Here is a 26,753-nt window from a genome sequence, read left to right as displayed (position 1 = left end):
TAAGCACTCGTCATATTTGAGTACAAAGCCGCCACGATGAGACGTTGCTGACCGAACAGTGCACTGTGTGTACGTGTAGTGCAACAAAAAGTTCAAAAATCGCGGAAAACGCAGTCTTTTAAAAAATCGCAAAAAACGCGGCCGCGGAATCGCGATTTTCCCCGGGGACAGAACATGCTAAAATTAGTAATATGACTGCCAGGAGGTTTTCGCAGATTCCTGCAGTAGAGAAGAGAAATCGGCTACAAACTCAGCGATTGTGGCTGTAACAATGCACAATGAACGCCACCACTCTATAACGCACTTGGGAAGACCCACTCCACTTGCACATCACCACCACCGTAGGACTACTTAGTATTGAGACCAGGGAGTAGTAAAATACTACTCCCTGGTCTCAATAGAATAAAGCACTACTCCCCGATTGTGACAGTGCTTTGCCAGACCCCCCCCCCCCCAGACAGCTGTTTCGTTCCAACCATGTACCAGGGATAAATCTGAGATAGGAATTTTCTTCAGACTTTTTTTCCCTATTCAGTCCCTCAGATTCGTACTTATGAATATTATTAGGTACAGGAATGATGTAAACGTTCTTCAGAGGCTATTGAAATCGCAGCGTAAGACAGTGTTGGCGGTGGTGGTGGTGATGAATCTGGTGCTGTTGGCTAAAAGAGGAATGATGTTGCATAGAAAAAACCATGTACTTCGAAGTAGCATTGAAAACATGGGATCAAACTGAGCCCTCCTCAGTTTCTTTCCGCATGAAGTCCAAGTACTCTGGAGAACCGCAAGCAATCTCCACGGCTACTATTTGTGGACAATCGTAGTTATGCTTCTTTAAAAGAAACTTCTCAACGGCATCATACCGATTGAGGTTGCATTTAATCACAAGTTGATATTCAGGATCCATCTGTGTTGCTCCAGCCCATCGGTACACCGATGTTATCTCCTTCATCTGTACACAAGCAGCCAGTCGACTTTCTACAAGTGCTTGAGCCAGCTCCTTTGCTTTCACTAAGGAATCCGTAGTCGTTAAGACCATGCCAGGTCTGAACTCTTCTCCACTGCCACTGGCCATGCTTGTCGTTGAACTTGGTCTGGTTAAACCAAGCAAGAAGTATGGCAGTGAGTTCAATGCACCCCAGGTTCTACGCTCGCAGCGATTACTGCTGGTATGTACCGTCCTGGTGCTGCTCTGAGTACTGCTAGCAACAGACCTACAGCTCAATGCACGTACCACAAGCAGGACTGCTACTCCCTTGGAGGAGGTTCGACGAAACATGTACCTACAGGTAGCTGCAGGTGCAGGCCGGGTGTGAGACGACAAATGCCAGTACAAATGCGTCTATTCAACAGAACTAACAACATGGGCTGGTTGTCTATGTGCAAGACAAGAATCATGAGCAGTATTACCTGACAAGTATCAGGACACACTATAACTTATAAGGAAAACAGCATGCTTCTTAGTTCTACCTCTACATGTATGTACTTGTCTCCTCTTCTACTTTTTATTGTAGAGTCTCGATCTCGTGAAGTCTGAAGCCCTAAATTATGTACAGCTAATGCTATACTATAGTATTAGCTCTCTTCTAAAATAATTCAAAAAATTAAAAAGATACACAACTTATAGACTGTGCAATGTGTGCATGTGTAGTGCTAGTGCTAGTGTAGTGGTACGGTACAGTATGAGTTGGTAAGACTCGACTCCGAGTGGACGTCGACGTCATGGCTCATGCTCAAGTGACGTCATCAGGCGGCCGCGCCGCGCCGCGCCGCCGCCATCGACTGCGCGCACCGTACCGTACAGGTCACACAACAAGAAAAAAGAAGAAAAAAATGAAGAAGAAGATTGATTGTGTTGCGCTCTCGTGAGCTGAGCTGAGGTGTTATTTCATTGATGTTCTTGTGCAGTTGTTGTGAGTGTTGTGTGATAGACTGCGCCTAGTTATTCTCCCCAGCCAGTTTTTGAGTACTAGTATTTCCATTGTGTTGCGATAGAAGCTAAGGCCCTTTTTTTTCTTCGCCTTGACAACTTGTTACTGCACCGGAGCCATGAGTGGATTTGTAAGTTATGTAGCTACTACAGTAATCAATCACTTCACTTTGTTCGCGTATAAACATTTTAGTCAACTAACTATGAAGTACAATGCTTTTTCTGTAGCCTCGTAATCGTACTGAACTCCTGACGCAGGCAGTTGCCATCTAGCCCTACAAAAATAGTTCAACGAACTCTAGGCATGGTGTACATGTACTTTATCAGAAAAAAAAGTATTCTACCTTTGTCTAGTGGTGGTGACTGATCATGAAAGTATTCTCTCGTATATTATGATTAATAAAGATAAGTATTCTTTCTAGACGAGGAGAACTTCTTTATCCACTGGCGATGTTGTTCAGAACAACGAAACGTCTGGAAAAGTATCGTAAATATTTCTTCTTTTTTTGATATTTATACAATGAGAGTGTTTAACCAATGGCTTGTCCACCAACTCTGTATATTGTACTTACTTGATTTTGAATTTGTTTTTGTCTTCGTTTTGTCTTTGTTGTTTCAGAGCTACTGGCTACGGTTGCGTGGCCTTCCCTTCAACAGTGCGCCTATAGATATATGCAGATTTCTGAAAGATGTTCGATTGGAAGGAGGAGTGGATGGAGTATATTTCGGCATGAACCAGCAAGGAAAACCCTCGGGAGAGGCGTTCGTAGAAGTTCTAACAGAAGAAGAAGTGGAGAAAGCTCTGCTTCATCACAAGGCTTTAATTGGAAATCGGTACATTGAGGTGTATGCGTCGAGTGAGGATGAGATGTGGCGCAAAACGGAGCGAGGTCGCAAGCCAGGTCACTTCGTCCGTTTGAGAGGCTTGCCTTTTGGTTGCCTGAAGGAGGACATCAAAATGTTCTTTGAAGGCAAGTCACATTTTCTTGGGTCTTTTCAGTCAATTTCACAATATAAAACAACAGGTAGAAAATGCATAAAGATGAAGGAAACCCGAACATCAAATTACATAGAGAGTTAGATTAGGCCAGTTTTATCCCTTTTCCTATGATCATCAGTAGCAACTTTTGACAAACCTTTGATTTGACTGTGCCTATTGGCAGAAAAGCAGTACTACTGCGCAATCAGCACACGGCTGAGTCCGCTGAGCCTGCAGCTGTGCGTGTGTGTCACTCCTACACTATATACGTGAAGCTTATGGTCTTGCATTGGGCCCCTAAACATCTGATAGGATGCAGACTTGCAGCTTACAAGCAGGCCTTGCTTTTATCCAGCTCCCTCACCAACCAGGCCAGGCAGAAAAGTGGTCAGCAGATTTACAGGAAACAGCTCATGGGACAGTAGGTTGTGGACGACTTGTTTCCAGTTAATCACATACAGATGGAACCTTGATAATTCGAATCCCAAATGCTGGGGAAAACTTCTAGTTATCCGGACATTCTAAATTCTAATTATCCAAAATATGTAGTAGTAACCGCAACACATGCATGTCGAAATAAAATGCTCAGAGTGCGCTATGTACCATACACAACAATTTTGCTGACACTGAACTGGCCAGTACAGCTTGTTCGTGCACACTGAACTGACCAGTGCAGTGTACAGTGAAATTAGCTTTACACCTTGCTTCATCAGGATTCTTCCTGTACCGGTAAATTTGGGTTCTGACTTTAACAGTGTACTGTTTCTTGATAATCATGCCCGGCTTAGGTTGTTACATTCGACCTCGTGGCATTACACTACTGCTGGACAAGCAGGAGCGTTGCAGTGGTGGTGCATACGTCGAGTTTGCTACTAAGAAAGGGTTTGACCTGGCGCTTCAACGCCACCGGAACACCATGGGCGAAAGGTAAGATTGGAGCCACGCTGCCATCATAAGTGCATGTGTTTGCTCTGCAGTGGCTTTCTGGTGGTGTCTGATTAGATCCCAGTTGTATTCATTTTGAGCTCCCCCCCCCCCCCCCCCCCCATCCATTTACATCCATAGTGCTTACGTATTGACCAACACATCAATGCCATATGTTTTGGGCACAGACAAGTAGCTATTAGAGAGGTTCAGCAACTTGTTTGTTTCAAATGAAACAAGTATTTTGCCTTCGTCTGTGTTAGAGTCTCGTCGAGACCTTATAGATTAGACGTGTTTACATGTGTCCGGGCGGTTTATTAATTCATGAGAAACTCCGATATTGCACTACCCCAAATTAGGAAGCCGCCCGTTAACCCTGTAAGACCTAAATTGCAATGCTGTTCCGTGACTGAAATGTCAATATTGATTTCTCTGCAATGCTACAGTTTAGCTGTTCAGCAATGTAAAGCTGAGCTCTTGGCTACTTCCTAGATACTTCAGTTCTACATTTTCGTGAAAAATTAATCGACTTTAATATGAACTTTTGAGTGCATGCAACTCCATTGTGCACCAGAGATCGATTCAAGTAAACACAGATGTTACAGGGTTAAGCTGATGATGTTCACTGCACATGTGGGCAAAGAATTTCAATGTGCAATCGTAGTGCACCCGTTGACCTCATTGATAAGTCACTATATCTATTTAACGCCTTCCACTATTTGAAGCAATGCATTTATCTTGATCCGTTTCGGAATCAAACTTCTTGTCTACCTTTGCAGGTATGTGGAGGTTTTCTCGGCATCTGAGGTGGAGCTAAATCAGCTGATAGAGAAGTCACGGGATGGTGTCCGTGGCTTCAGTGTTATGGTGGGTAGTGGCGGTGGTGGTGGTGGTGGTGGTCCACCGTCTGGTCCAGGTGCAGGTCGAGGTCGAGGTGGACGACCTCGTGATATGGGAATGCGAGAGCGGGAAAGCCGAGAGCCCATGTTCCATGGCCGTGACGACCGTCATATGTACCCTGGCTTTGAGCAAGGCCGGCGAGCCATGGCTGAACGAGGACGGGGAATGCGCATGGGTGGCGAGGAGCTCCGTATTCCCCGGCAGACTATTCCTATTCGTGAAGCTGACATTCACGGGCCTGAGCCTCTCCATGTTCCTGTCGTCTCTCCAGCTCCAGGTAATTGCCTAGATGGATATGTTGGTGTAATTTATTTTGCCTCGTCGTGAAATGTGTATTTGTACATGCCGGGAGTTTCCCCGGGCGTTTTGTCGGTGAAAGCTGCTGTGTATGATGTACCGGTAGTATTGTTTTTATATACACATGCCCCTGACAGTCACTACTTAGGGTACCGTAAAGTCTGCTGTAAAGTGTAAACACCCACCCTCCCTGTGCAAGATATACAGGCCTGTGGACATTTGGGGCATATTTCACACCGTCGCTGCTTTCTAGTGCTGGACAAACAATGTCCTGGCTATCATGGTCAACCTCATTCTCATCCTCCCGTGGAGATCTTTCAAGGAAGTCAAAGATTGTGGAGATTGAGTAAGTAGAACTGAATTTATGATCCTAAAGAACACGGAAAATGCAGAATTCTGACATTTTCCTATGGTGGAGGTGAAACCAACGATAAATCGAAGAAAACTTGTGCCATAGTGTGCAATTTCTAAGGGGCCATCCGTAAATATAGATATTTATTTAGAAACGAAAACTAGTCGTTTAAGGGGGAGGGGGTTGAGCGCCTGTTCGTTTCTCGAAAAATATCGATGCACAGTTTGTATGTGTGGGCATGTCCAGAAAAGAAAAGAAAAAATATCGATACTATGCATCGTTTATATGTGTTCGTTTCTGAGGGAGGGGGGAGGGGGGTTGAAGAGAAACGACTAGTTTTCGTTTCTAAATAAATATCGGTATTTACGGATGGCCCCTAAGGTAGAGGGTAGATTTATAAGATTTTTTATTCTGTTGTCACCCCGTGCAATAGTGCTAGTTCAGCTGTATTGTTATATAGACTCTAAACATGCCATAATTGCGTGTTTAGAGACTTGCCATCCTTGGTGCCAGGATTCTGTTTGAAATTTGTCTTCTCGGTCTGCCATTGTCATTTTCTGGTTTTTGATGGCTATGCTGCTACATTACCAATACATGTACAAGTAGTTGTACTACTGTATCATGCACTGTTGTGGTTTGTTTTGCTGTGGAGTTGTCTTGTGTGTTTGTCTATGGTGCATGCTCTGTGCATGCTGCTAATAATCACGTTTATGCATGCATTGTGATCCTGCAGAACACCGTGTCCATGTCAGGGGTATGCCACCGTCAGCAAATGCCTCCGATTTGACCAAACTGTTTTACCCTATCGCAGTCATGAATGTGTTGCTCATCAACGACCCACAGGGCCGGCCAACAGGAGAAGCCGATGTTTTCTTCAACTCTCATACAGAAGCTATCAAGGCCCTAGATGTCAAGCGCCAAATGGGTGCGTTTTCACTTGCTTTTCCGTCTCTCTCTTTCTCTCTCTCTCTCTCTCTCTCTCTTTCTTTCTTTCTCTGTCTCTCACTCTCTTCCTCCATCTCCTCTTGGATCTTATTGTATAGATCATCATTATTGGTGTGGCAGTGGGTCTTATGGCGATGTTGATCTTGGTGTCCTGTCTGTGCTGTCTCTATGTTGTCTTTGAACTCTGTGTGCATTGTACAGGGAACTTCCGCCTCGACTTCTATCTTCATTCTGAGCCAGGAGCTGCAGAGAGGACGCACGATTCGGGGTCAGTGAGTCACTCATTACACAGTGGTGGTAGTGGTGGCGGTGGTGGCGGCTCACATGGCATGCATGTTCACAGTGGGTTCCAATCGCAAGCATCTGGCTTCGACTCCTTGTCGGCATCGGTGGGTTTTGCCGGTGACGTGGACCACCGCGCTAGAGCCGGAAGTAGAGGTGCTGGTGCCGGGTATGGCCATGGCCATGGAGCTGGCGGTGGCCAGTACCAACCTGGCAGGGCATCATATGGTAGGGGTCAGGCATTTTCTAGGGACGACGGTGCTGGCAGGATGCCGCTTCGGGGCGCTGGTTACGCTTTTGAGGGCCGGCACTTCTAGAACGGTGTGTCAGCTGTGTATTGATTGACCTGCCGTTATGTCGAATTGTAGCAACGGTACTAGTCTATGCAGCTTGGATTCTAGGCGCTGGTCATTGTGGTGGCGGTGTTGGGCAAAGCAGTATTGTGAATGCTGATGTATTCCTCAAGGCTGCTGACGCGTGCAAGGATGCGTATGTTAGACAGGTGCGCAGTGCACTCTGTGGATTGTGTTATGTGCCGAGGTGAGCACATCATGTAGTATACTTAGGGGTAGCGTGTGGTGGGCATCATCATCAGCAGCAGCAGCACTGGCTACATGTATTTACAAGCATGTCATCGGCTTTTATCACCTCTTCCCTTCACTTACTTTTCTGTGTTGCTTGTCAATGACACTAGTACATAACCGTTATCTTTGGTTGATCACGGAGTTCTAGCCCAGTCCAGAAGTGCCGAGAGGTGCCTATAGCTTTCTCACGCGTTGTTTTGTTGTGTTGGTGTCTTGTTAGCTTATTCACTCTGCTTTTGTAATGTTTAGGGGAAGGAAGTTCATATTGTATGCATATGTAGTCCTTGAAAGTTGCATTTTTAAACTCCATCTGTTATCTGGCATTTGGCTGGCGTGGGATATGAGTAGGTTCCCTGGCTTGTTTTGTTGCAGCTACAGCCTGCATTGGTGTGTGAGCCGGTGCTTGTGTTAGAGGCCGGTTTGCTGACATGCAGCCACACACACATGGGGCTGGTATACGTACATGGGTGCTGCTAGCGAGTACCATGCCCTTGGCGAGCAGTCTGGGCTTGGCTTGATGTTTGGATGGAACTGGCTCTGAGCTAGAATGAACATGCTGGGAGTGTGGGGTTTTGTGCTGATGCCAACAATGGAACTCGAAAGCTGCGGTTGTGTTCGGGTAAACAGCTGCGACTCGGTAGGTATTGTGCATTTACTGGTATATGCATTGTGTGCAGCTTCTTGCTATGGAGCATGGCACCGGGTTTGCTACGAGCATGGCTACCGTCTGCATGGGTGGGAATTTCTACTTTCTTTCCAACGTTCCAGTATCCTTGATTGTCTTTGAGACAACGAACTTTAACGTGGCGTGACTGTGCTCGACTACGTGCTTGGTGTGATACCTTGAGGAGCATCCGGTTTTGTCAAACTGACTCTGGCCGCCGAGCAGATATTTTGACTGGCAGTGGCGCTGCTTTGTTCACTGTGTATCCCACATGCCTGTATTGTTGGTTGCTTTCCCACTGACTGGGATATGGCAACATCATGCACTTCAAGACATAGCACAGGCAGCATGCATGTTCACCATGAAGAAGGTCCAACATATAGGCTGTGATCTGCTTTGGCAGGTTTGGAATTGGGCACTGTTGCTCGTTACTATGAATCGTTAAGAATGAGTGGAGGAAGCACTCAAACACTGCACTGCTATAGAATCGTCGAGCACATGTCGATTCAGGTACTTTTGACCTGTTGCTAAATTGATCTTGATACTAGGTGCACTAATGTTTGGTACATGTGTTATGCTTGCACGCCACCAACTTGGTCACCTGTCACCTGCCTTGACCAATGGATATTGATGCTGTATAAGCCTGTGTTTAGGAAGCCCTGGGTGTAAAGAATGGAGGCCTTTGTTTCTGGGCGTGTACATGCACTTTGAAACGGATGGCAATGCTAAAAATCCTGCTCTCATCAAATGAACATTCTACGTACGAGTATACAGCGTACATGTACATGTATGTAATGCATCTGCTACTACGGCTAGTATAGCCGGTGGCAACACGAATGTCCCGACTTCGTGCCACAGCAGCACAGTGGACAGAGGCTATATTGGTTCACTGTGTCCTGCACATACTGCACTTACCAGACAACAAGCTGTAGGGCAGAAAGGCTGAGCATGCCGCTATATGTACGAGGACACATGAAGGTGTAGCCATGTCAATCACAGGGATACAGTTCCCGTACCAGGAATTGCTTAGATTGCGGTGGCAGCGTGTGTGTGGCGCCGGTGCAACATACAATGTACATGAGCTACCGTGCTGCTGTGAGTTGTGTAGGCGCCTGCAACTGGGTGCATGGCAGATTTTTAAATTATGTGCGTGTTGCTTTTGCAAGACTGAGCATGCAACTTACATGGAGGGGAGGGTAGGCTTATGCATAGGCTTTTTGGTAGTGCACTGGGAGGGACCGTTGCACCACCTATCCACACACTACACAGCGCCATGTCCTGTGGCCACTGCTGTGTCTCGATCCGAATAGAGCAATGCACCCCTAGGCCCCAGTCATATTGGATACCAGTAGTCTTTTTTTACTAGTTGGCTTTTGTTACTACGTAAATGAACACAAGAGCATGGTGGGCTGGTACGACCATGTGTCTGACTAGCAACTGTGTGCAAACCGGGCATGAATACGGTGGTTGACTTGTTGAGCAGTTGTTTCCTGGAAAACTGAACTTTAGGTCTGAAATGAACGATCCCTTCAGGGGTGCGATGCATAAGTCTTCGCTGTTGTTTGAAAGTAGACCAGTGCCATGCTAGACTCCTTTCTCGGGCACAGCGCTGTGCTGTGTTCTCTGAACTGTGCCGTTGGCGTTGTCCTGAGAACGTGGTGTGAATTTCACCGCATCCATCACCCAGTGAGTCTTCCAGATGAGCTCCAATGCGGCATTGGTGAGGGTAGCTAGGGGCTATGTCCTGTCATTGGAGGGGCTTGAGAGGGTGATTAACTGCCAGCAGTATCTGTGAGGACAATAATTTTCCATTCTTGCCTGTCCTGGCCTGAAGATGCTGGCATGTCCAAGTTCAACATGTTCTTTGCTGGCTTCTCTTCGTAGCTTTTATAAAATGTTCAATGCGTGGGGATTTCTGTAAGGCAATTAATTATATGTGGGGGTTGATGTAAGACAGTGATGGATGAGCTGGAAAGTACTGTGCCAGTACTGGAGGTGTCAGTCTTGGGTAGGACCTAGAAATACTGCATAGCACAGACATGTTGCCAGTGGCGGAGAAACAGGCGTGCATAGGAAGCAGATTCTCACTGACCCGGCGAGCTGTGATCCAGGTGCCAACGGTTTCCACAGCAAGGACTTGCTGACTTGCAGGATCACTACGCTACAAGAAGTACATGATTCAATAGCTATGAAACTATCCAGCCCACTTTGGGCGAATTTTCAATACAGGCCTGTGCAATCTCAAGTTATCATCACCCTACTTTTTGCATGGATTTCAATGAGACTATTCTCACTGCATAGCACACAGACTTTGCAGCATTTATCAGAGGCTCCCTGGATTAAACAATTCTTCCAGTGGTTTCTTCCGTTTATTTTTAGTCCCCACCCCCAGCACCACGCGATATTTGTTGACATGACTGCCTACAACCAGGAGGAGTACCTATACCCCTCCCTCTCCCCCTCCCCCCCTCCCCCCCCCCCATATGCAAGGCTATTCTTCAGCCGAATCCAACCAATCGTTATTGCTTAGATTGTTGCACTCAGAGTAGTGTGGTTCATGTCCGATGACGAGCACTGGGTGGTGCGTGTGTTTCTTGACCTGCTTACTTGCACGATAATGATGTCTGAAGGGATAGTTACCACAGGGTGGCCAAAGAAATCCCACCCACAAGTCAAAAATAGCGCCGCGTTTCAAACTTTCAATTTCAATTACTGGTACATCAGTCATCATGCACGCATCAAAAACAGATCTGAGGGCCGCTTTAGCCTTGGCGCTGCGTTTGGCACGTGGGTCGGATTTCTTTTGGCCGTGACGGTACATGTAATTAGGATTTGCTGCAGCTTTTAGTACCTGCTTGGAAAGCAACCTGGAATTGCACACCCTTAAAGGGTGCACGGGTAAAAGAAATTAATTTTAATAAATAATAATAATAATAAAAGATGTATGTACATCGGCCGGACGAGTGCCTATCCCCTATTTTATTACTTGATATTGAGGCGAACGCTCATCATACTTTACTAAATCTCCACCAAGTATAGTTCTGGCCAGAGAATTCCGAGCTCGTGAATAAAGTAGCGCGGCGTTCAAGTGCGCAGAGTGCTGTGTGTGATGCTAGGGTCGCGTAGGCCCCAGTGCTAATCATATTATATTCATGAGGTCGGATTTCTCTGGCCAGGACTGTACAAGCAATATTGAATACGAAAGGGAATTGGGGGTAGTAAAAAATGCTGTCTTCTTTGTGCAAAATTTCTACTGCAATATGATTGCAGCAAAACATGGCCACAAACACACTGTCTACAACCTGCCGTGTACAGCCATGCCAAACCCCGTAGACTGTAGCCCCTGTGAATTGCAAGCAGGTGAATTCCATTGCCAAAAAGCCCCAAACAATGTACTGCAAGTTGAGTTCAGAAGTCATGGTCAGATTGGGTATTCTATTATTTGTACATGCATGTTGCCATGTACTACGCTGTATACGGGTCATCTCTTTCTGCAACAATCTGCAGGATTTTCTGCATTTGGCAGGCACTGCTGAATTCTGCGGAAATTCTGCAACCCTGCAGCATCGCGAAATTCACGTGCCGGCGTCAGGTTGCATGAGCATGAACTGCAGTGCAGAATCATTTTGGGCCACTGCATTATTCTTGATATACTACTCTTTGGAATCTTTGCCAAAGTTTTCACTCAGGCTTTTGGGCTCGTGCTCTACCTGTAACTCGTGGGACGGTCAATCCAAGCTTAGGCTGCCTGAGTGTCATTTCACTATAGATATGAAGGCAACACGCCACACAGCGGTCGTTATGGGCTCAGTCTGCCACGGCGCTCAGTCTGGCAACTGCACACGCCCTGTTCAAGCAATGAAGAATTCGACAATTTACACGCATGACTCGCGCTTATGGGTACCGTCAAGAGTTCATAACCCCCCGGCCTGGGGGTTATGAACGCTTGGTACCGTGGTATAATCTCAATGCTCTTGTTATTATCAAGAGTCCATAAACAGTTCATGGACTCTTGATACTTGAAATACTACAGTCATGATAACACATTATTTTCGGTGTACCTTTTAAATTTCGGTAATTTCGGTAGAGAAACCAGGCACCTAAATTTAAATTACAGTACACCTAAATGGCAATGGAGTATGAACCGTAAATGCAGGGAACGCCGGTCACCTAATTCTACATTTACCCCTGAAACCTCAGTGGCAGGTTCCTGTCACCGAAATTTTACTACACCTAAAATTACCATGATGTATGGACATTTTGACATGGTCTAATTGGTCTTGTATAATTCCTTCTACTTCAAGTAGACAGAACTTTTTAATTAAAAGGATGAGCACAGCTGAGAATTCAAATTCACAATTGTGGTTGTCCTTGTACATGTCTTTTGACGTGAAAGAGTTTTGAAAAAGCAAGAGCAAAGTAGCTCAGGGACGCGCGTCGCGCGGCCGAGTTTCCATGATGATGACTACAAGCTTTAGGGAACGCCATGGGGGATGCGGCCCAAAGAACGTGGTGCATTTGAAAATGTTATTTCCACAGGCACGTGTGTTGTTTGACTTTTTTGGAAGCTCAACAAGTCAGTGAAGATGACACGGGTGTGACTTTGACTGCTTGCCTTTTCAGGCTTTTGTCCTTGTAAATTTCCTTCAAGCCTTCACCATCAGTACTGTAAGCTCCGCCTACGAGGCCTACAGTAGCAGGTTATTCCCTGTTTTGTTTGAAATGCACTCGTGCAGGGAAACCCATATCCAGCAGGAATGCAAACGAACTGTACTAGAGTATTGAAGGACATCGTTCTGTCTCGGTGCAGTACTACAGAGAAGTGTTTCAGCGTGTGTTATCCAGCCGGCCAAGTCATTTTGGCCTCTTCGGAATCTAGGAATTTGTATGCCTTCAAGGACGACGAACAATTGGTGAGTATTTAGTATTTCCCCAATATCCCCTGATAATTATTCGTTTACTTTTGGGGAACCCTTCAAATAAAAAATGAATGAATGAATTAATCATGGTAAAAAAGGAGAAGGACAAAATGTTACGAGTTATGACTAACTGTCCACTAACTTCCACCGGCTTGCCGCATGTCTAGTTCACCAGCTGAATTTCGCTCATCCATCAACTCATACCTAGGGTTCCCTGTAAAAAGGCGCTGATGCCTGTTGGGAATTCCCTAGTAAAAGAAGAATAAATAATATTAGAACGAGGTCTGTCTCGTTGTCCAGGAAACGACCAATCAGCGACATTCCCGCCAAGGGCCTTATCAGAGTTTAAAGCCCGCTCAATCGTTATTTTACTACTCTTGATGACGCGTCGAGGGCCTTGGATTAGTTTAAAGCCCGCTGAATATACTCTAAACTGGTGCGTACAACTCCCTGTATGCATTATAGTACGGTGCAGATAATGAACTCTGCATAACGTGTACGGTGTACTACTAAAAGCTACGCAATTCAGAAGTGTGTACGGTTTTTGCCTCCCGTATTCTTTCATCAGTACGAATTTTCTTTGTCAACAGCTTGCGGAAACCTGTATAAAAACCGAAGATCAAAGTCATTAGACTTATCGACAAGGGGCTCTCAAAGCCCCTAAATAGCTCCACAAGCTACATGTATGAATAAGAATGAAGCTCGCAATAAGAGCCCAGCATTTCATTTGCTTCCATTCTACTTTTAGTAGTCCTAAGTGGTGCTGAGTTACCATAACTTACCAGAAGAAAATATTCTTTCATACTACACCAAGTCTCTCCGCACACAAACCACAAAACTACCCAATATAGTGGTACACAAGCATAATGGAAGTGAGATAATGCATGTAACCTCGTTCTAAAATAGTTAGTGCATGGCAGGGAGGGTCTTATGGCTTGTTTGTGCCCTTCAGGGTAGCCCTCGGGCCGTAACCTGTCGGGCACTAACAAGCCATAAGGCCCTCCCTGCCATGCACTAACCTGTAAATAATAAAATAACGTAACCAGGTCAGCTTCGCTTCTTACTGGTGACTGTATTCCTACCCGCTGCACTGCTTTCCAAACTCAACACCTGGACTGCCACTCGAGAGGCTATTGCTGGCAGCTAGTGACGTGGAGGTGGCGATTTACTCCTCTTCCATCATGACTGTTTCGTTGATGTCATCTTTGCTCCTTTCCCCACCGCTTCCAGCGTCTTCTTTGCAAAAGGAACAGCTTGTCGAGCCTGGGGGCATGCTTTCAGCATCAGCGCTCCCGCCCGCAGTTATTAAGCACCTGGTGTAATGACCAATCAGCTCGAAATCGAACGATGAAGGGGCATCATCACCCACCTTACCAATCCACTTAGTGATCACCAACCGGAAACTGCGGACGAGCATGAAGGCAAAGCAAAGCGCAGCAAGCATTCGGACTCGCGACAAGCGCACACGCGCACGTGCTAAACTCATCCTGGAATGCCCTCGCTCCATTTCTCCATGTTCTCATCAGCCGGAAGATGTTCTTCCCAATCAACCATTTGCCTTTAGCAGGTGGTTTCCAAGATATTGTGAGACCAGAGAAAGCAGGGCTAACATACGGGGAGAGAAGTATGTGCCAAAGCAGTGCTACTGTCTGCAGGAGCAAGCTCTGTTTGAGTGTTTGGCCAATCAGAAACAAGACTTGCACACGGTGTGCAAGTGATGTTTGTCACACCTGCAAGCAGCAGTAGTGGTGTTGAATATCCGTCTGGTGTCATGCTGCCATTGGTGTCTGTGTGAACCAGTAAGATGTCACTCACCATCTCGGCCTGTCACATTCCGATCCAGCAGTGTGTGTGTATTATTTTTAGTGCCACACTGGGTAAGAAAATACCAATACTACGTTGTTGCTTTTCATCGCCATGGTGCTGAATTTCTCTCCTTTGGTTTACACCAGGGAGTACTAAAAAGCTTGTTAGTACTCCCTGGTTTACACCTATACATGTATCTTCACAAAGACTACATGCATGTGTATGTGTACTGTCACCAAAGTACAGTCCATTGTTAGAGTTCTCCCCCAAGTGCGACAATATTGTACCAAACTCCCTCTGCATGTCACGCATCGCCCGCCTGTCTGATGCGTCAGGTCTAGTATTCTCCAAGTACTTATTGTAGTGTGTTGCTTACTCTGTGCCTGGTCCGTGTTTCTGAAACCCTCTCAGAGATGATGAGGTTTACTACTGACACGCATGTTGACTTTTGCAATAGAGTCTCATTCTTTCTGAGCAGTCTGTCAAGAGTCGAGACCTCTTTTGATGTTCTCAGTGCTGGCGTTATTGTCAAGCCCTCTTTTGATGTTCTCGGTGCTGATGTTCTTGTCAAGACCTCTTTTGATGTTCTGAGTGCTGGCGTTCTTGTGGTTTGTTGCACTACAGATTGTATGGTTGCCTCTTCGATGTAGTGATGTAGTGTGTCTGTGTCTCTTCGATGTACTGATGTAGTGTGTCTGTGTCTCTTCGATGTACTGATGTAGTGTGTCTGTGTCTCTTCGATGTACTGATGTAGTGTGTCTGTGTCTCTTCGATGTACTGATGTAGTGTGTCTGTGTCTCTTCGATGTACTGATGTAGTGTGTCTGTGTCTCTTCGATGTACTGATGTAGTGTGTCTGTGTCTCTTCGATGTACTGATGTAGTGTGTCTGTGTCTCTTCGATGTACTGATGTAGTGTGTCTGTGTCTCTTCGATGTACTGATGTAGTGTGTCTGTGTCTCTTCGATGTACTGATGTCGTGTGTCTGTGTCTCTTCGATGTACTGATGTAGTGTGTCTGTGTCTCTTCGATGTACTGATGTCGTGTGTCTGTGTCTCTTCGATGTACTGATGTAGTGTGTCTGTGTCTCTTCGATGTACTGATGTAGTGTGTCTGTGTCTCTTCGATGTACTGATGTAGTGTGTCTGTGTCTCTTCGATGTACTGATGTAGTGTGTCTGTGTCTCTTCGATGTACTGATGTAGTGTGTCTGTGTCTCTTCGATGTACTGATGTCGTGTGTCTGTGTCTCTTCGATGTACTGATGTCGTGTGTCTGTGTCTCTTCGATGTACTGATGTAGTGTGTCTGTGTCTCTTCGATGTACTGATGTAGTGTGTCTGTGTCTCTTCGATGTACTGATGTAGTGTGTCTGTGTCTCTTCGATGTACTGATGTAGTGTGTCTGTGTCTCTTCGATGTACTGATGTAGTGTGTCTGTGTCTCTTCGATGTACTGATGTAGTGTGTCTGTGTCTCTTCGATGTACTGATGTAGTGTGTCTGTGTCTCTTCGATGTACTGATGTCGTGTGTCTGTGTCTCTTCGATGTACTGATGTCGTGTGTCTGTGTCTCTTCGATGTACTGATGTAGTGTGTCTGTGTCTCTTCGATGTACTGATGTCGTGTGTCTGTGTCTCTTCGATGTACTGATGTAGTGTGTCTGTGTCTCTTCGATGTAGTGTGTCTGTGTCTCTTCTATATACTGATGTAGTGTGTCTGTGTCTCTTCGATGTACTGATGTAGTGTGTCTGTGTCATTCCCTATACCGATGTACTGATGTAGTGTGTCTGTGTCATTCCCTATACCGATGTACTGATGTAGTGTGTCTGTGTCTCTTCGATGTACTGATGTCGTGTGTCTGTGTCTCTTCTATGTACTGATGTAGTGTGTCTGTGTCTCTTCGATGTACTGATGTAGTGTGTCTGTGTCTCTTCGATGTACTGATGTAGTGTGTCTGTGTCTCTTCGATGTACTGATGTAGTGTGTCTGTGTCATTCCCTATACCGATGTACTGATGTAGTGTGTCTGTGTCTCTTCGATGTACTGATGTCGTGTGTCTGTGTCTCTTCTATGTACTGATGTAGTGTGTCTGTGTCTCTTCGATGTACTGATGTAGTGTGTCTGTGTCTCTTCGATGTACTGATGTAGTGTGTCTGTGTCTCTTCGATGTACTGATGTAGTGTGTCTGTGTCTCTTCGATGTACTGATGTCGTGTGTCTGTGTCTCTTCTATGTACTGATGTAGTGTGTCTGTGTCTCTTCGATGTACTGATGTAGTGTGTCTGTGTTATTCCCTATACCTGCAGTGTGTAGCACAACTACCGGCATGCGTCACATCGTTATCGTTGGTGCGTGTTTCCTGCCAGGTCTCTGGCACCAATGAAGAGTGCCCGTTCGTCGTGTGCAGCACGTCATGCGGCGGAATCTGGCTCATACCGCTGACAGAGCTGCTAGACCGGCCCGTCACTGCATCATCATCATCATGTCAGCCTGGTGGTCGGAAACGTTCACGGTACGTAACTTGCTGGGTCATTGATACTGTGTGCAAGTGTAGCCTGTCACTCTGGTAGCAATACTTTACTTTCCCGTATGTTGCAGTCCTGTTGGCCTTGATCTACACCCACTCATGTACTCTACAACTGATGACCATCAGAAAAACACCAGTCGGGCTACTACATACGTACAGTAGTAACCGTTTGAGTCGTGTTCATAGGGACTGTGCATACCGGTGTTATACTTATAGTATTCATACATGTAGCTGCAAAAGTACATAACTCCCAAGAGTGTGCAACTGCCTGCACAGCCTCTGTGCAGTGCTGCGGCGGCAGAACTTCACATCACGTGACACAGTACCCAGGGTTACGCTGGTAAACAGTGCAAAGTGACCACAAGCGAGTTGAATCCGAAGCAGGGCTGCGTACAACCCTGCATCTATCATGCATAGGGTGCAAATAATGTGTACGGGTTCGGCACGTGATATGAAGTTCTGCCGTCGGCCTGTCGCAGACCCCATAGCTGGAGTTGTACACTCTTGGGGGTTATGTACTCTTGCTAGCTGTAATAAAGCCTTTTCAGGACAATATCAGCATAAAAGTCCCACATCTTTTGCGTATGCATAATGACCATGGTTCATCTCTAGTGGATAAAAGCTATGGGCGAAAGTGTGAAGTGGAAGTAAGTGAAGAGAAGCCGATAACATAGAGTTGCAGCCAATTGCATCTGAAGTCTGAATGCAAGCTTGTAGGACCTGCGGAATGTAGCAAAAGAGATTCAAACGCTTAGAATCAGAAATACCCGTTCCTTCTGCCATGTATTCGAAGCTTCGAAACCATTTCCTCCGTTGGCCAACCGCCGCAGGAGTACCAGACGAGTCGAAAGTAGGGAGGCAATTGGACTGTCCCTTGTGGAGACTGAAACTAGACATCTTCGTCGCCAAATGTTGTAGCTTACTTCATGCTTGTGGCACACAACAAGCAACACGAGGAGTATTTAGTTGGAAGTTATCTTGACGAAGGTTAGAATAAGAATGAGCTGAGCATGCCAAGGGCAACAAGGTAAGGGCGAGCAGCCATGATTGGAAATACCGTAGACATACGCGAAGCAGGCTATACGATTATACGAAGCAGGCAGCGAGGCCAGTATGCAGCTACGGTGCAATAACGAAGTGATTGCAGTCTAAAACACTCGTGATTTCAGGTTCACAGTAGCTTGCCGCAGACATTGGTGTGTCACACCACCAACAGTTACACCGTCTTCCACTGACACAGAACTTAACAACATCACCTGACATGTCGTGGACCTGTCCCATCACCTTCCACTTACTCCATCACCTTCCACTTACTCCATCACCTTCCACTTACTCCATCACCTTCCACTTACTCCATCACCTTCCACTTACTCCATCACCTTCCACTTACTCCATCACCTTCCACTTACTCCATCACCTTCCACTTACTCCATCACCTTCCACTTACTCCATCACCTTCCACTTACTCCATCACCTTCCACTTACTCCATCACCTTCCACTTACTCCATCACCTTCCACTTACTCCATCACCTTCCACTTACTCCATCACCTTCCACTTACTCCATCACCTTCCACTTACTCCATCACCTTCCACTTACTCCATCACCTTCCACTTACTCCATCACCTTGTCTTGCTGTACGTGTAGGTGGCGATGGCTATGCTCGCGTGCACCTTCCACTCAAGACGGCTATGCTCGTGTGCACCTTCCACTCAAGACGGCTATGCTCGCGTGCACCTTCCACTCAAGACGGCTATGCTCGCGTGCACCTTCCACTCAAGACGGCTATGCTCGCGTGCACCTTCCACTCAAGACGGCTATGCTCGCGTGCACCTTCCACTCAAGACGGCTATGCTCGCGTGCACCTTCCACTCAAGACGGCTATGCTCGCGTGCACCTTCCACTCAAGACGGCTATGCTCGCGTGCACCTTCCACTCAAGACGGCTATGCTCGCGTGCACCTTCCACTCAAGACGGCTATGCTCGCGTGCACCTTCCACTCAAGACGGCTATGCTCGCGTGCACCTTCCACTCAAGACGGCTATGCTCGCGTGCACCTTCCACTCAAGACGGCTATGCTCGCGTGCACCTTCCACTCAAGACGGCTATGCTCGCGTGCACCTTCCACTCAAGACGCAACATTTAGGCTGTGGAAGAGCTATAATGTCTAGACATTGGTGAAGGGCCTTCAGTTCATCCCCACCAAGTCAACGGCTAACATTGTCTAGCATACGCGAGAAGCATTCAACATCAAACACTGCAGGATAGAGGGTCTTGATGGTGTGAATGGCAATCATTTACAGACGTTCGGCCATGCATGGTGACCACTGGTTGAACTTGGTATGTAACAGCAAGAGTGTGCAAGAGACCGTGTGATACTTGCTCTCCACTCATGGCCTCCGCAGCTAGCTACAGTGACAGGAGACGTTGTCGGACAATTGGGTCAGCATCCACACAGCTGGCAATGAGCACCCTAGCTTCGCGTACCACAGTTGTGCCATCAAAGGTGATTGACAGCTACCTACATTTCCTGTCTGTGAGAAAAGACTTGGCATGCTCTACTTCACGGTCTCTCGCAATAGGAATAGGGTTCCTACGGTGCTTGGTGCTTGTCAGGCGTTGACCACGCTGCTCCAACAGCGGCCAGAAATGATCGATTTTCTGCTAGGGTACTCCACCACTCATGAATGTTCTCACACATAGGATACGATCCGCCAGTTTGATTTCAAGTGTCCTTTCAATACGCTCTTTACGACTGACGCGTCGCTATGGCAGGCTTCATAAAATAGCTGCCCTGTTTTGATTGTGACTGTGTCAGTCGGGAATTGCCTCACTCATACTTATGTGATGAAAGAGGTTTTGGACCTTTCGGTGCTCGCTTTGAGACTGGAGCTGTGTATATCCTTTCTTCGTGCTGTTTACAAACAATTCTTGTCGTTTCCTTCTGAGATCGTTTGCAGATGGAGGGCGTAGGCAACTTAGCAAAGGCACATGGTTATCTGGAGAAGCCTCGTCGACGTCATCATTCTCAGAGGACTCCCAACTACTTACGCATAAAAAGCGCATGTGCCTATATCTAGGTAAAAGCGCATCCTCACATATAAGGGCATTGGCTTATAAGTGAACCCAATCCCGCGATACACTGACACCACAAAAATGCCATGTTTACTGGGTTGCGATCTCCACATTCCATACTGGTAACACAATTACTAGCTCATGTGCCTATGTGTGAGGACAATCGACCTGAACTTCAAATTTCAAACCTGGTTGGCACGGCCATGGGTGCAGACGAGTATTTTTTTGCATTTTGGGGTGATTTCAGAAGACCCTAAAAATCCCTCAATTATCGCAGAAGCATTTTGGGTTCAAAAATCGCATTAAAGTACGACTATTCCTTCTCTCCTCTGCACGAGAGCAATAAAGGTCTGGCGTCTGATGGCAGGCGTCGATAAACTTTGTGCCCTGCCAGCAAAGTGGACGAAATTTGCAAATCGTTCAATTTAGTCTCGTTACACTTTCAACTCCCGACGGCATCTCTATTTGACAACTTGACATCATTTTTATAATGCAACGCTTGTACAAGTGGTACCACACGCATCCTGGACCTGTTGTGGACACATCTCTATAATTATGAATTTATGATCCTGTGCAAAGTAGTCCAAGGAAGCCTGTGTGCATTGACAGTTGACACGCAGTACACACGGCGTAAATCACTAGTGCGAGGAGCATTGCATCGTGAAACTGACGTCAACTTGAGATTCTGCTGGGACAGCACTGTATGCAGGAGCGGCACACTCTTGGTGGTTGTGTACTCTTGGTACTAAGCTGCTATACTGCTCTGGTCTATTGCCAGGGACTGTGATGTGCAGTGAACACAGGGTTGATTACTTTCTTTCTCTTTGTGGACATGTGGATGTGTTTTGTTGATGTTAGTCTTTCGCCAGCCATCGAACCTGTCCAGAAGAGGACCAAAGCTGATGCCAGTCAACACGAGCTGTTGCCCACGCATGTCGACCAAGGAGTTGAGAATGTGCCGGCAGATCAACGCAGCCAATCTGCTGGCCGTGCTCTGTTGCAAGTTGACAATGAGTCAGTTTTCTCCAGCCTACTCAAGCAGGGCACTGGCAGTGGAAAGCATGGCAAAGCGGCCACTGCCACCACCACCGCCTGCACCACCGGTAGCAGTGGCGGCAACTCTGTGACGACGGCATTGCCAAACTTCTGGGATGCGACCAGTCGAGTGTGTGACGTTTCATTGCGCTATCGGTCAGCCATTGTGCCAGATTCTTGCGTGGTGTCTGCGACACCTACAGCACTGATGATCGCGTCGCATCCTCCCGACTGCACCAGTATACTTGAAGTATACCCAGTCCAGTGTTGCTCTGACGGGCAAGTTTCCATAGGACGTGCTACGAGGGTATCAGCTGCATTTCCATTGAATGTGAATCGCATTATTCCTATAGTGTTGACTCGGTCACCACTTTGCTGTGGCTGGCCTGTATCACAAGACATGTTGGACTATCTGGTGGATGATGGAAGCCAGGGGTCTGCTGACAATGATGCACTTCTCGTTGTCACGGACGATGGAGGTGTTCACCGTGTATTGCCGGGTCAATGCAGTGCTACTGGTAATATGACTAGCTCTCCGCTGCACAACAGTTTACTCCTGCAGTGCGTTGCACCCGTAATTGACATCTTTCCCGTATGCATTACCAGTAGCAATAAGGATAGGTCAGCCAACGGCTTGGTGGCTGTTTCCAAGTCGGGGCAAGTCAGTCTGTGGTGTGTCGCGCGCGTTGGCTTGGTCTTGCGCCAATTTGAGTTCCAGGACCACGTGCCAGCGCCCGTTTGTTGCTGCTGCATCTTGCAGAGTCCATCTGGAAATGGCACGGAGCTACAAGATGTGCTCGTGTGTGCGGGACCGTCTGCTGTGACGTTTGCACGCCTGCCGTCGATAGAGCAGCTTGTCAAGTCTTCTCCCAGCACGGTGCTGAAGAAGTGTCTACTTGCCACTGCTGACGTGTGCCACACCTGGTCATTGAGGACAAATGCATGCTTGTGCCGTACGCGTAGTGGCTCTGTCATTGAGCTCACCTGTCCAACACTAGGAGCAACCAGCACTGGATCACTCAGCGGAGGCAGCCTTCGCACGTCTGACACAATGAAAGACGTGCTAGCAAAGCTGCGCGCCATCTCTGATCGGATTGTAGCTCTGCAGGAAGATGAGAGTACAGTGGACCGATTACTGGCTGCTGTGAACCACGCATTGCACAATCTCAAATCACTGCAGAGCACGGGTTTTGGCGAACAGAATTCCCGTGGCAAGCACCGGGCACTTAGTGTCAGTGCGAGTGCAGTACTTGGCGTGGAGAGCAATGGTCTTCGGGCGAGTCATGTTGAATGCAGTGTTGAGAATTGCACAAGTCACATGCTGCCATGCGCGTACAGTGTACATGCCAGCGTGACCTATTCATCAGCTGGCTGCCAGCAAGTGCTGCCTTCCTGGTCTGTAGCTGTTCCTCTAGCCGATCTTGCTGCCCAAGCTGTTCGCTGGTTTCAAGTTCCACTGCTGTCGCAACACCTCTCCTGCTGTACTGTATCAGTGAGCTTCTATTTGGTTGTGGATATCAGCCAGCTACTGGCTAGTGCCATGTCAACCAACTCACCTACATCTGCAGCAATCGGTACTGAGTCTGATTGTGTTGTCACACTGATACACACCGAGCAGTTGAACATATTGTCGTTCTGCAAAGCTTCTTCGCCTGACGACATCCCTGCGCCCAAGGAGCCGCAGCAGAGTATTCTGCTGCCCGTGCAGATGATGAGCGACATTGCTAGGCACAGCCGCCACTCCACACATGCAGCGGGCCAGCGACAAGCAAGCAACCAAGAAGCAAGCCACCTTCACCTGCACTCTATATCTCTCCACCAGCCTCTGTCCAGTGCACAAGTCACCAGTACTCTAAGTACCTTGCTGGGTATGGAGTTTCAACCATCACAGCGCTATCTGCTTACAGCTCCCACTGGCTGTAAGTTCTGGTTGGAGCACTCGCAAGTAGCAATGGACATGCCTGACCGCCCAGTGGGCTCCGACGACAGTGACAGTGCTGAACAGTGCTCACTGTGCAGTGAGAAGATCAGCAATGCTGCTCCTCTCAACATGGTATGCATCTCCATCTCAGCCCACGACCGCAGTCTGTTATGCACGCTGCGCATGGCTCTCTCACAACATTTCAAGGTGAGTCTGATATGCTCCTCTTATCAGCCTCTGCCAGGCAGGCAGTAGCCTGTGTCGCTAATGTAGTGTTGCAACTATTTCTGCAGACATACTGCAAGCTGCACTTACAGTCTAGTATTTTCTTTTCTTTACCGGGATTTTTAGGGCTGTGCAGACCCAGCTAGACTGGGTATTCTAGCCAGAACGGGTTTCTATGAAAGGAACAGCTCCCACTCCTAAGTGGTTACGCTAGTGGGAATGGGAACTACCCCGATCCTAAGTGCTTTCCCCTCCTTGTGTTTGCTAGACAATGTACTCGTATACTTGTCATACACAGTTATATACACAGTTATATACACAGTTATAGCAAGCGTACATCCGTACAACTCCGCGTGCGATTTCAGGAAGGTGTATTTTGTTGCTTCTTTATGGATAAAAAGGAGAAGGACGAAATGTTACGAGTTATGACTAACTGTCCACCAACACAATCAGATCATATACAGTCAGCGAATGCGATGGGATGGCACAAAACTGACAGGGAGTACTGAGCCATTCAACGACCTGAAACCAAGCTCCAACACTTCTACGAGGTGCAAACCAACAACCTTCTAACTAGAGCCTTCCAAGGTTGTTGTTTTGCATCTCGTAGAAGTGTTGGAGCTAGGTGTCAGGTCGTTGAATGGCTCAGTACTCCCTGTCAGTTTTGTCGCATTCGCTGACTGTATAATTATGATCTAGTTGAGCTGGTGGACAGTTAGTCATAACTCGTACCATTTTGTGAATTTTTGTCATTCTCCTTTCTATCCATGATAATATTGGCTCACCATTCGCGTGCAACAATAGTAATACTTATGTCATTCTTGCCGCCAGGGTACAGTAAATACTAATGTCAAAGGTCGTACTGTACTTGGAGTCACAGATCGCGGCATCCGAGACTCGTCGAAAATGATGTAAACATCAATTATTATGGTTAGCCAGAATCATAGTGAATTGCCCACTCTGGTTTATGCACTCAGTTTGCTGTACATGCAGCAGCAGTACACCACAGCTCTATCCTGGGTATCCTCTTTGGGTGTCAGTTAAGCTGTGTTCACAACTGGCGCGTGGACGCGGTACGCTTGCGGTTCATGCGTGCCCAACCGCGCGCTCAGCCTTTCACAAAAAACAGCAATCAGTCGTATTTTGCGCGTGCGACACCTTCGAGTACCGGTACTAATTTTTTGACCCCGCCAGTGAAACTGATTGGCATGTACGCTGGTACGTGCTGAAACTTCCAACATGTTGGAATTTCCATTTCGGCGCGTTTCCGTACGCATGGCGCCCCAAAAGCCAGCAAAAATACGCACAAACGCGTGGTTTCACGCGTACACGCGCCAGTTGTGAACACAGCTTTAGGGAGCATTACCCCCACTACGACATAGGTGTCGGCAGTGTTTGTGAGAGTGGTTTCCCCAGGTTCGGGGCAAAGTACTAGTAGTCTAACTAACTGCTATGCTTTTCTCCTTTTTTTCCTTTTTCATCTCTGGATGTGTAGATGGTTCTTGACGGGGAGGCAAAGTCCTACTGCACAGCTGCAACGGCTGCTCCAGCTAGTGATCTGAGCAGACGAATGAAGGTGTGTGTGTGGGCTACTGACACAGACAATGGCACCTCGAATTTGCCCCCCCCCCCCCCCCCCTCTCCCTGGTTTAGGTCACGGCCACTCCAATGCGATGCAGTCGTTTTGAAAGTGCCGAGTTACAGTAGAGTCGCGCGCTGAAGAACGTGGAGCCCAAGAACGTCCAGCCTGAAATTCTAAGAACGCCACAGCCTAAAGATAAGAACGGAGGTGTTGGTTTTCTGGCAGCTTGTTGGATACATATGATCCAGTACGGATTGTTTCTAAGAACGTGCCATAAGAACACAGCCAGATTGCTGAAAAATAAGAACGTCCCAGGCTAACCCCTTGGAAACAACGTTCTTGGACGCGCGACTCTACTGTACTTGTACTGCATGGTTTTAGTCGTTTGCGGAATCTGCAAGTTCCATACATAACTCTGTCCTAACTGGTGGCATGATGCTTACAGTTCCTCATTTGAATTTCACTTACCATCACTGTGCATGTGGAGTATGATTGATTAGGAAGTTGATGAGTAAATTTCTTTGTCTATGTGTGATATCAAGAGTAGATAAACAAGAGTGTGCAACTGCCTGCACAACCTCTATGCTGTGCTGCGACGGCAGAACTTCACATCACGTGACATGGTTCAAAAGGTTATGCTGGCAAACAGTGCAAAGTGACCACAAGAGAGTTGTACCCAAAGCTGGGCTGCGTACAACCCAGTATCTATCATGCACTAGAGTGCACGGGTTCATCACGTGATGTGAAGTTCTGCCGTCGCAGACCCCATAGCTGGAGTTGCACACTCTTGTTTATCTACTCTTGGTGATATCAAGAGTACATAACCCCCCAGAGTGTGCAACGCCTGATTCAGCTCTGCATAGGGTCTTGGTCGAGCGGAATCGGATCTTAGCATCATAATACCGTACACATCTGAGGGGAACCCGGGGAGTCGCGGGTACTCTTGGATCAAAAACAATGGTGCCCTGCCTCGAGACCGGCCTTGCGCTGGTGTGTAGTGTACACATGACATCAGAAGATCCGATTCCGCTCGACCAATACCCTATGCAGAGCTGGAACGGCGTTGCACACTCTGGGGGGTTATGTACTCTTGGTGATATGTGTGTGTGTGTGTGCGCGCGCGCGTGTGTGTGTGTGTGCGCATGTGTACATGCACGCATGTATGTGCTTGTTGGCAGCCGCTCACTCCAAGGTTACTGGAACTCCGTGATCGGTTCACCAACCTTCAGGGACTCATCCTTGACACTGCACGCAGCAAGCAGCAACCCCTGAGTATTGACCGCCTGAGTAGCACAGTATGCGAGGATCTAAGCAGATTGCGCGAGGACATGTGGCATGTGTATACTGAGCTAGTGAATCTGCCCATTATCCCCTGCAAGGCACGACTTGAAGAGCTGCAAGCCAAGGACATGCACTCCTGATAGGACAACCCTGTGGCTTGTTTAGCAATGGAGAACATGCCAGCCCCGAAGGGCCCTGCATCAAAGTGATGGTGATTAATGGACCGCAAAGTTGTGCTACTTGGCCACACGGCTGAATACAGTAGCGCCTTGTTCGAGTGCACAGAACAGTGGGTGTAGTGCTAGGGATGCGTAATGTTTTTTTTAAATTTTTTTATGAGGTTGCATTTCTCTGGCCAGTACTGTAGTATATCCAACTTGACTTGATTTGACCTTATCTACAGTCTACCTTATCCACATTATTACTAAAGAACTGCATAGGTGAGGGAATTGGACAGGTGTACTTTTTCCCACAGTTATACACCACTACCCAAAAACTGTCTCTCGGCTACAAATTTGATTGGTCAATCCA

General features: G+C 47.2%; 2 protein-coding genes across 2 annotated transcripts; both read left to right on the top strand.

Annotated features, from left to right (window-relative positions):
- The first annotated feature begins 1,822 nt into the window (after nucleotides 1-1,822).
- LOC135830800 (heterogeneous nuclear ribonucleoprotein H2-like) lies at nucleotides 1,823-7,502 on the top strand. Its single transcript, XM_065343014.1, has 6 exons — nucleotides 1,823-2,061; nucleotides 2,550-2,901; nucleotides 3,698-3,836; nucleotides 4,613-5,010; nucleotides 6,116-6,307; nucleotides 6,529-7,502. The coding sequence occupies exons 1-6, from the start codon at nucleotides 2,050-2,052 to the stop codon at nucleotides 6,924-6,926; spliced, it is 1,491 nt and encodes a 496-aa protein (XP_065199086.1). The 5' UTR covers nucleotides 1,823-2,049; the 3' UTR covers nucleotides 6,927-7,502.
- A 4,853-nt stretch (nucleotides 7,503-12,355) lies between these two features.
- LOC135830770 (uncharacterized) lies at nucleotides 12,356-26,542 on the top strand. The gene is made up of 5 exons (XM_065342987.1): nucleotides 12,356-12,770; nucleotides 16,883-17,088; nucleotides 21,037-23,341; nucleotides 24,855-24,935; nucleotides 26,120-26,542. The coding sequence occupies exons 1-5, from the start codon at nucleotides 12,615-12,617 to the stop codon at nucleotides 26,360-26,362; spliced, it is 2,991 nt and encodes a 996-aa protein (XP_065199059.1). The 5' UTR covers nucleotides 12,356-12,614; the 3' UTR covers nucleotides 26,363-26,542.
- Nucleotides 26,543-26,753: the final 211 nt, after the last annotated feature.

This window comes from Sycon ciliatum, chromosome 1 (genome assembly GCF_964019385.1).
Source record: "Sycon ciliatum chromosome 1, ocSycCili1.1, whole genome shotgun sequence".
In the NCBI taxonomy this organism is placed as follows: domain Eukaryota; kingdom Metazoa; phylum Porifera; class Calcarea; order Leucosolenida; family Sycettidae; genus Sycon; species Sycon ciliatum.
This window is presented reverse-complemented; position numbering and strand designations above follow the sequence as displayed.